The sequence below is a fragment of the Nematolebias whitei genome, chromosome 13, assembly GCF_014905685.2.
Source record: "Nematolebias whitei isolate Nwh7 chromosome 13, NemWhi1, whole genome shotgun sequence".
Classification (NCBI taxonomy): Eukaryota; Metazoa; Chordata; class Actinopteri; order Cyprinodontiformes; family Rivulidae; genus Nematolebias; species Nematolebias whitei.
The window spans coordinates 25,220,867-25,230,693 of record NC_056510.1 but is presented as its reverse complement, the minus strand read 5'-3'; the positions used below and the strand labels follow the sequence as shown (position 1 = coordinate 25,230,693).

At 39.9% G+C, this 9,827-nt stretch overlaps 1 protein-coding gene across 1 annotated transcript in view; it reads right to left on the bottom strand.

Moving 5' to 3' along the window:
• Window positions 1–9,827, bottom strand: part of myo16 (myosin XVI) — a 144,731-nt gene that overhangs the window by 8,318 nt on the left and 126,586 nt on the right. Inside the window, exons 31-34 of the mRNA XM_037687029.1 lie at window positions 7,926–8,308; window positions 6,586–7,818; window positions 3,256–3,402; window positions 574–656 (exon numbers count right to left, since the gene is read on the bottom strand). Of these exons, the coding sequence (XP_037542957.1) occupies window positions 574–656; window positions 3,256–3,402; window positions 6,586–7,818; window positions 7,926–8,308 (1,846 nt within the window). The remainder of the gene's footprint in view (window positions 1–573; window positions 657–3,255; window positions 3,403–6,585; window positions 7,819–7,925; window positions 8,309–9,827) is intronic.

Sequence of the window (9,827 nt, the reverse complement as noted above, 5' to 3'; positions counted from 1 at the left end):
TATATATATATATATATATATATATATATATATATATATATATATATTTATTTATTATTTTTATGTATATATATTTATATATATGCCCAGGAGAAAAAGGGCACTTTCAGAATGTTGTGGCTCTTGTGTGTGAGTGGTGTCTGTGTGCGTATTTGTGGTTAAATCTAATAATATAACCAGTTTTTTGCTAAAAGATTGCCCAGATGAAAAGAAAAACAAATTCTGATCTCCCCAGATGAAAAGAAGAAGTTTGAGTGAAAGTAGAGCATGTGATAACTCATCAAACCTTGTATCTCTCATTCGTGACAGGCTCTTTGTGTGTACCTTATGCTGTCGATCAAATGGCAAAATTCTTTTACTTATCAGGCTCTCTGACAAATACACCATTAATGAGGTTGTTTAATACGTAACTTAAAATAGTTTGCTCAAAGTAACTAGAGTATTTGAAGGTCACATTTGATAAACGTGTGTGGGCCAGAGTGCACGCACACAAACACTTATATACTGTCTGTGCAGTATATTGAATCATACAAAATAATGAAGATGTATGCTTTTTAATACCTTTATGATTACCTGAGTATGATGACTGTCCATGTGTCTGTTCTGGGAGGTGGTGCTGGAATTTGTCTTGATGTGAGTCTCATCTTCCAGTGACCCTGAACACAATAGAAGGAAAATTTTACTAACCTCATACATCAGGTTTTAAAGTCATCCCATGGCTTCCGTTATTCAATGTAACATATATCGTTTGACATTCTTTAAAAACAACTTTTAGGTTATTTCATGTTTAATGTTGAATTGAAAATGTAACATTAAGCATGCCTTTGTCTTCTTTGCTGTTGGAACTGTAAATTGTTTCTATGACAAAACACTGCTATAAGGATGGAGAAAGGTATGGCAACATATTGGGGACAGTAAGGTTGTGGCAGGGGAGAGTGTGGCCAGACGGCATCAGATGGTTGTGTGTAGAATGTGTAGGCTGTTGTTGTGAAGAAGAGAAAAAGAGTAAAATCAGAGAAGAAGACCAAATGGTGGAAGCTGAAGAAGGAAGAATGTTGTGAGAAATTCAGAGGAGCTGTTCTCTTGCCTTTCCAAAAATACAGTTTAGATAAACATGATGCTTATATTTTAGTTAATAGGAATTAACAACGCAATGCAGTTCTCAAAGTTCATGCTCAGTAATCCAGGTAGAAAATCCAACCAAGTTCAGTCAGGTCATCTAGATGGTTTCTTTCTTATTGTTGAGACGTTTTGTCTTTCATCCATAGGACTTAATCAGTTCAAAGAGCCACAAATAAACTGAGTCCCACAAGCAGCAAACCCACATAGTGGACCTATCAGTTTGCTGGCGATAAGATGGTTTCTGGGGCCTGCACTCTTCCCCCGTTGACTCCTCGGAGGCAGTCATAGCCAAAGTGGTTCAAAACATCAAAGTTCAAAATTCTGGATTATTGAGCATGGACTTTGATGTTTCGAACCACTTTAGCTATGGCTGCCTCAGAGTAGTCTACAGGGGGAGATGGCAGGCCCCAGAAACCATCTTATCACCAGCAAACTGACAAGTCCACTAAGTGGGTTTGCTGCTTGTGGTACTCAGTTTGTTTGCAGCTCCTCAGACTGATGAAGTCCTTTGGATGAAGGACAAAATGGCTCAAAAAAGAAAAACAGAAACCATCCAGATGACCTGACTGAATTTTGCTGCAATGCAGTTGTTAATTTTCATAACACGTGCATGGACTTCTTGACATGAAAACTTCTCTATTTTCTTTCAGCTAAGCCTTCGTATCATTACTCTGTTGTATGACCCCATCATATTTGACTCACTAAAGTTCATCGATGACTTAACGGCTGCAAAGATCTCAGAATGTGTGGTTGGTGTTTTTATACTCTCCAATACCATTGAAATTTCAAATGTTTGTTTTGATATGATCCATTTAATGTGGTTCACAGCTACAATATTTCCAATTTGGTCCTAGTTGTCCAAAAGATATTTGTTCACAGGTCTCATGATTTGTTTAGATGCCAATTTGAAAAGACGCAGTGCCATGTTTAATTCAGAGAAGAAGCTTTGTCTTGGCAATCCTAGCAACTAGTTGTACTGTCAACAATACTAGCATAGCAAATCTAAAGTGGAGCCAGTGGACTTCAGTGAATCTTGGTTTTCTGCAGTTTCTCTAAGCCCTGCACACTCTGACATCAGAGTAAACTTGCTCTACCATTCACTCCAGGGAAGACCTGCAACTGTCTTGAATGTTTTCCACTTTGAATAGCTTCGTTGTAGCAGAATAATGGACTCAAAATTTCTTAGAAGCAGCCGTGTAACTCCCCGCAGAGCAAAAATTCTGTTTCATTTTGTTAGTCAAATTCATAACTGCTATCTCTTTTCTGTTTTATTACCACATGTATCCAAAACAAACTACCTCAAACCTCAGCTTCTACAGAAGTGCTCACACCTGCTGCTGATCATTTAATATAGTGAACTGAGTAGCAGCACCAAGCTGCTATTCCTTGTTAATATGTGTGGAAGCTGTGTGTGGATTTAGGTGTTTATTGACTTATTTAGCATTTTTTACTTCATTTGCCCCCAAATAAAATAAGAGCAAGATGATTTTAACAATGCTTGGGTGGACAAAATCTTACATTAGAAATGGGACATTTTTGACGTTTATTATAAATGTAATTTTCAATTGTGACCACAGAGAAATGCAATGAACTTTTCTAAACTGCATGAAAAGACAGCGTAGGTTAAAAAACTAACTAACTGACTTCTGCATCATACTGAACTGTTCACAGTTTGTATTGTTGCACTTTCCATTTATGAAAACATGCAGTAACTTAATTTTAACATTTTGTAATAGTGGCAGCAGCAGCTAGCTGGAGCACATGTGTTGCAGCCTGCACACTTCCAGTACAATTAGTTTTGATAATTATAAAATCATATAATGCAAACTGACATCACTGTAAATGTATTTAAAACAGCATTCACATTTGATAGCCTTGCATTGCATCAGATACACTTTCAAAGTGAGGTAATCTCAAGAGTTATCCACAACAAGTAAGACATTAACTGCTCATAACTCTTTGTTTACAGAACCTCACCACAAAATCTTAAAGCCATCGCTTACAAACTTTTTTGTTTTCATTCTTTTATTTTTTTTCCCATACTAATTAAATTGTCCTGGATAGTATAAAGCTAAATGTTACTGTTTTAAACTGTGTGACCTGGAGTTTGGTGTGAAATGTAAAGTGCGTTACCGTTGGAGATCTGGTTGCCGTTCTCTACAGAGACCGGGCTTGGGGAGTGGAGAGAGTGGTTGTTGGCGTTCTTGTCTTGCAGAGAAGGTGACGTGGGTGCAGAACCACAGTCTTCTTTCCCTGGCAGATTTATATTAGAATTGAACCCTGGAAGAAATGTGACCAAAATGTTTCAAATGCACACCATGAGTCTGTACATGTATGTCTAACACATACCAGACACTAAAAATGTAAAGCAAATAAAAATTGTTGAAATGATTTTTATCTGTTTTCAAGTCGTTTTATTTTCTAACATCTTTTTAACAAACGTAAAAATTAAAATGTTTGCTGAACGTTTTGCTTTCCATTGGTGAGGTAACTGTGTACGGTTCTCCTCAGGGTTCACATATGTTCACAAACTGCATGAGCAAGTGACTCTGGTGACATATGTGTGAGGCAGTTTGAGCAGTAATTCATCAGCTGCTGTCTCACACTGAGAATGTGTGCCTGTTGGCCCCACCACCGTCACATGATACTTAAATATAAGCTTAACAAACTCTACTACATCATAGGGTAAGGGTTTGTAACTGAGAAGGACAATCAGAAATAAAAGTAAACTAAAAGAGAACAATATTTCAGTCTCAGATTAAAAGGCTGCTTTTGAAAGATGCGTTTTTTTTATGATGCATGTTTCCTCTTTCTCTTGCATTCCTGTCGTCTTCACATACACAAAGGTGAGTAAGGATGTGGGGTTTAGGGGGAAGGGTTCAGGGAGAGTCAGCTGCTCTTCACAGAGATGTCTGGAATAGCAACTGTAACCCCCTTAGCCACTCCTCCAGAGTTGGGTATCACATTCAGTCATTTAACTGCCAAGAGGGAACGGAAGTGGGTTGTCCTGTTAAGCCCAAAGGCATCCCTGTGCGTTCAGATCTAAAAGGACAGCAGTGGTCTGCCCGCTCAAAATACCTCGTGGCCTGTTCCTCCTGTCACACACACTATTTTCCATGATGCCAGTGCTTTTCCTGCTAGGGTCCAGGTGCTGACGAAGAGCCAGTTGGAAGATGGGATGGGAGGCAAATGCGTCAGCAAACGCACTCGATTGCATACAGTGTCTTATAAGGTGTTCAGCTCCTGGCTGCCTGAATTTCTTTTACAATTATAGAAGTATGACACAACAGTTTGTTACACAAATCAAGAAGCTCCTTATTAAGGCTCAAGATAGATGACCGATTATTTACAGCAGCCGGCTACAATCGACTTGACTGTAGTTTATGTGAATTTGTCTTCCAGATAGTTGTCCAGGTTGTACCCTTCACTGCTGCTGCACATTCACAGTTCCTTCAGTAGAACATGAGTGAACTGTTAAATATTTGATGCCTAATCCTCATCGTTCTACTGCTCATGTATTATTAATGAAGCCACGAGTTACAAACTGAGGAAACAGATACCAGGATAAAAACAGTGGGATAGAGGAGTCTCCATCTTTTTCTTATGTATGATATAACAACATAATATTTATGATAATATGGTTGCTACAAACTGACCAATTTTTTTTTTATCTGAATGTTTTGACTCAGTGATAACTTACTTTGCCCTACTTTTGCAGCCTGTGTTCTACCCTTACTGAGCTACCTCACACAATTACCATGCTAAAATAAACTTAAAGTGCAGCCTAAGACTAATGCTGTGTAACATTTACCTCTGAAGTATGAACTTTGATCAGAGAATGAGTCAACAGTGTCCAAGTTTCAAGTTGGAAAATCAGGGGAATTTGCTCATTCTTGCGCTCAGTGACAAGGCTAGCTCTAATCAGCTAAACAAGCCCATAACAATGTACTTATTTGCTTTTTATGCATTCAAACAGTGTTCAAAAATAGAGATGGGGAAGTACTATGTGTATGGCTCATTTATTGCGAGGCAAACTGTCAGAAGTGCAAACAAGCATTTATTACAGCAGCTATCACCATGATTTGCGTCTCTGTCAACCACATTAGATTGGATGGGAGACCAACTTTCCAAGTCAAATTTCTGGCTTCAGGCAGTGTCCCAGTTGAGTTTTTCAAGTAAAAAAAGACCTCCAAGTACAAATGGATTGCAGCGAAAATGAGCTAAACATTATAGCTCATTAGCAAACATGCTAAAATTAAAGGCTGTACTCCTTTGCAGTTTATCATGTGTCTGTGTGTTTGGGGGTGGGGGAGGGGTCTGCAAGATTAATCTATATCCCGTACAAAACAGGTGTTTATCACTTATCCAGGGCCCTACACTGCTTCTTGTGTTCAGAATGTAATCAGTGTTGGCTTAATGAGTCTTTAATTAGCAACCCATCACAAGATATAAGACTGCACGCTATGCACATGCCTGGCTGCACTAAAGTGTACATATTCATTCATTCAACTTGTATTTATACAGGTTAGTCTCACTGAGCACCGAGGACTCATTTACAAGAGAGACCTGATTTTAACAAAAAATGATGACAACAGTAGACAACAGTGACAAAGCACATCAGTACAAATGTCCTCGCCTTAAAGTTTGGGACGATGTCAACAAAATTGCAAGAATCAATGGTTATCATCCAAATTATCTACATACAAGATACATACACAAGAGATCAGCAGCATGGATAGTCAACAGCACAGATAAGTCACATATGCCATATTAATTGGTGATATGTGACTTATCTGTGCTGCTGATTATCCATGCTGCTGATCTCTTGCATATCTACATACGAGATACACACACAAGAGATCAGCAGTATGGCTAATCAGCAGCACAGATAAGTCACACATTCCACTTTAATTGGTGATATGTGTTATATCTGTGCTGCTGATTTTCCATGCTGCTGATCTCTTGCCTTTATGCTGCTTTATTCATACCCATCTGCTCACTACAGACTCATGTTCAAGCTGCTGTTTAATATACCATATTATTTTACATTATTAGTGTTCAGCATATAGCATAGATATTTTTTGTATCGTTTAGCGCTCATTTAGCATGTATCTTAGTGTATATCTTAGATCCTTATATACTGTTTATTTGTATACTTTATATTTTTACTATTTTGGGTGTAATTGGGACCTGGAGTGCACAATTTTGTTCCACCTCATGTTCCACATGTGATGTGAATGACAATAAAGAACCTTGAATCTTGAACTTTGATACGTACCAACACAAACATGTGGCGGCTTGGTTTTATTCATCTGGGTTGTTTTGTGCTAGTAAATAATCATCCCATGTTAGTAAATAATCATCCCATGGATGTAGATGCAAAAAATATTATTAAAAGAAAAAGCAAAGACTTTTAAATGGGAATGACTCTGTGGATATGTGTTTAAAGAGTTTCTGACAGACCTTCTCTCGTCTTGCGGCCAGGCGTTGACTTCCTCAGCAGGCTGCGTCCAGAACTGAACAGAGTGTTGAGTTCTTCCAGAGGGCTAGTCAGGGGTCTGCCATTGGCTGGATTAAAAAGCAGGGGAGATGATGAGCATGAGTGGGCTCTTCGTGGCTCAGGACGAGACATCTTCACAGGCGAGTAGGGAGGTGGCTTCCCCAGTGGTTCCCCACCTGCCCTTTGAGAGGAGATTTTAGGTGAATCTGAGCTCCCAGTGACAGATGCTGCTCGAGTCAGAGTCAGGAAGCTGGCCTCAGGTGGGAAGGGGAAGTGTGATGGGGGTCTGTAGGGAGGAGGTAGAGCACTTGGGGGAGGAGGTGGTGGTGGAGGGGTTAGTGGGGGTGTGGACTTCTTTTCTGGTACAAGGACAGTGAGACTAGGGGAAGAGTCGGCCCTTTGGCGAGCAAACTGTGGGGACAGAGGGCTGTCTGGGCCTGTGGCATAGTTCAGGTTTGTCTCAAACACTGGCAGCTTCTTTACCTCCAGGGGGGTCAGGGGTGATTCATCTGAAGCAGGAGAGCAGGTGACAGGAGAGGGGGGAAACACCAGGAGAGGTGGGCGGTGAGGGAGCAGGTTGGGGAAGGGAGCAGGGATGTCACAGCTGCCATCTTTGCAATGTTGAGTTTTGGAAGTGCCACTGCTTTGTGTAAGAGCAACGTCCATGACAGCACTCACCCCAACTGATGTTTGTTTGGCTTCCCCGCTTTTCGGTGGAGACATCCCAAATCCCACCAGACCCAGGGTTAAAGCCTGAAGTTTGGCTGCCTTGGTTACTGCAGTAGGAGGTGTTCCACTTTCTTCAGGAGGGAGATATTTCATTTCTTCATAGACAGCTTCTGTGTCTACTTGCTCTGGGCTATCAGGGGGCTCCTGGAGGCTCCGAGTCCGTGGCTGAGACCCTAACATTTCTATGTAAACATCCTCTTCATCATGTCCCGAGAACAAGCTTAGTGCTACACCTTGTGGAGCATCTATTGAGGCTGCTCTTTGCATCAAGCCTCCAAACCCCCCACCCCGGGAAAGCAAGGCTAGCTTCACATCAGCGGGCCGCAGCTGGTGGAGATGGGATGCTACTGCGTTAATCTCCTCATACGAGCCTGTCAGCTTAGTGTTGGGGCTGCGCTTAGGTTTGGGTGGCGGTACCTTTCTTGTGGTTGTGTAATCATCACTGTGGGGACGAGGTTTGGATGAGGCTGTGGACATTACAAAATAAGTAAGTTATGCAAAGGAAATTAAAGCAATACATAAAGTTGTAAGGCAACAAAGAGTACAAATAAAGTTTGTATTTGTGATGACATACCTGCTGGGTCATTTGGGGAGAGCTGGGATTTCGGGGGACTTCCAGCAGGTGAACTGTTCCCCTCTGGAGTGAAGCTCTCTTTGACAGCCATTGTCAACCCAGCACTAACTACTTCATAAGATGCACTCAGGCGGGTGTTGGGGTCCCTCTTTGGTTTGGGAGGTGGCTGCTTCCGAGGAGAGGAAAGGCTTCCACTGCCGGCTCCATCCTCGCTGGTCTGGGCGGCCTGCTGCGAGGCTGGTTTGATGAGGGGACTAGCAGAAAAATGAACCACATTCTCCACAGCGAGGGGAAGGGGCACTGAACTAGAGCGATAATGGCGAATAATTCGACTTCCCCCGTTTGCCGGGAACTCAAGGGCTTTTCCATTTTTCTCCACTATTCTAAAAACAGATAAAGAAAAAGAATAATTACTGGAGAGAACATGCAATTTGAAGACAATTTTTCATTTACGCCTGAAATATGATTACATTTAAAATAATGTCGCATTTTAAAATTTAAATTTGTCGGATGAAAAAATTGACTTCAACGTTTAAATGACTGATGTACCGAAAACGTATTTGCTTGCTTAAAGTTCATGCCAAAATATTTGATCTAAAGAGGGCAGTTTGATGAAAACAAGTGAAGAGATAATGCTTTAAATTTAATCTTCTTGCTGTAATTGGATAGCATTCAGCTTGATATTTCCACAGCTAATCTGGAGTAGCCATCTGTTACTTTTGCGATTGCAGGCAGGAGGTTACTGAGCATGAATGGACGTGATCAGGAAAGGCATTTAAAACAATCTTAAGAGAAACATGACAATTTGAAACACAACCCCCGTCTCATTCCCCCTTTTAACAACAGTTCTCCCATTAGAAGCCATTGTTCTCGTTAAGTGTCTAAAGTAATAGCTTGGGGGGGTTAAAGAGGGGTTCTGTGAAAAAGTTTACCTGTCGTGGACATATGTTGGCCTTGAAGTTTAAACTACAAATACAAATTAAAAAAACACAACAACCTTTGAAGAAACACAATTACATTAAGTGAAACCGGAAGAGATGGGACCAGTGGGAAACTGAGACGTCGATGATTGGACGACGGAGCATTTGAACCTCCCACCTTTCACACCTCTTCCGGTTTTGCTTCATGTAATTGTGTTTCTTCAAATGTTGTTGTGTTTTTTTAATTTGTAGTTGTGAATTAAGAATTTTATTTTTTAAAAGCACAAATAGCATTGAAGATCATTAGTTGTAGCTTTGTGCAGCCTGTGACAGTCCTGACAGCAAAATCCTTATGTTAGTGCTGGAAAAACAGCGTAATGTAAAACTGAAGGAAACAGCATCATCAAAAACTACTATAACATCAATAAACTAAGGTTGTTATCTTGGAAATATGGACTAAATAAAACGTTCTATAACTGAAGGTGTTTTCATTAAAAGAGCTATTTACATTAGAAAAAAACAACTTAAGCATTAATGACTTTTCTACAGACGCCTGCTGAAAAAAATATCTGAACTATCACTTAAAAATGCCTCTTAAAAACTATCCTAAAAAAGAACTAAATGAATGTACAACTGTTTATGGAAGTTTTACATTTTAGAATTTAACAACAACCAACCATTGCCAAGCGAACAAGTATTTTTGAACAAACCTAGCATTAACTAACCCAATCAACATGGAGACATTTATTTTATATGTGAAGGGAAAAAAAAGAAGTTTATTTTTTTATGCTGTACTCCACAAGTTAAAGTTTAGCCCAACTGTTTGATCATATTAGTCAAAAACCCTTAAAAAAGTGATGGTTTTACAGGGCTTTCTATATTTGGGAAATTTTATTTAGGGGTGCCAGTCAGGTATCCCTCCTGACAAATAGGATTTTATTGAATTCCTTTTTAAATGTTTTTGTTTTTAACACACTATATA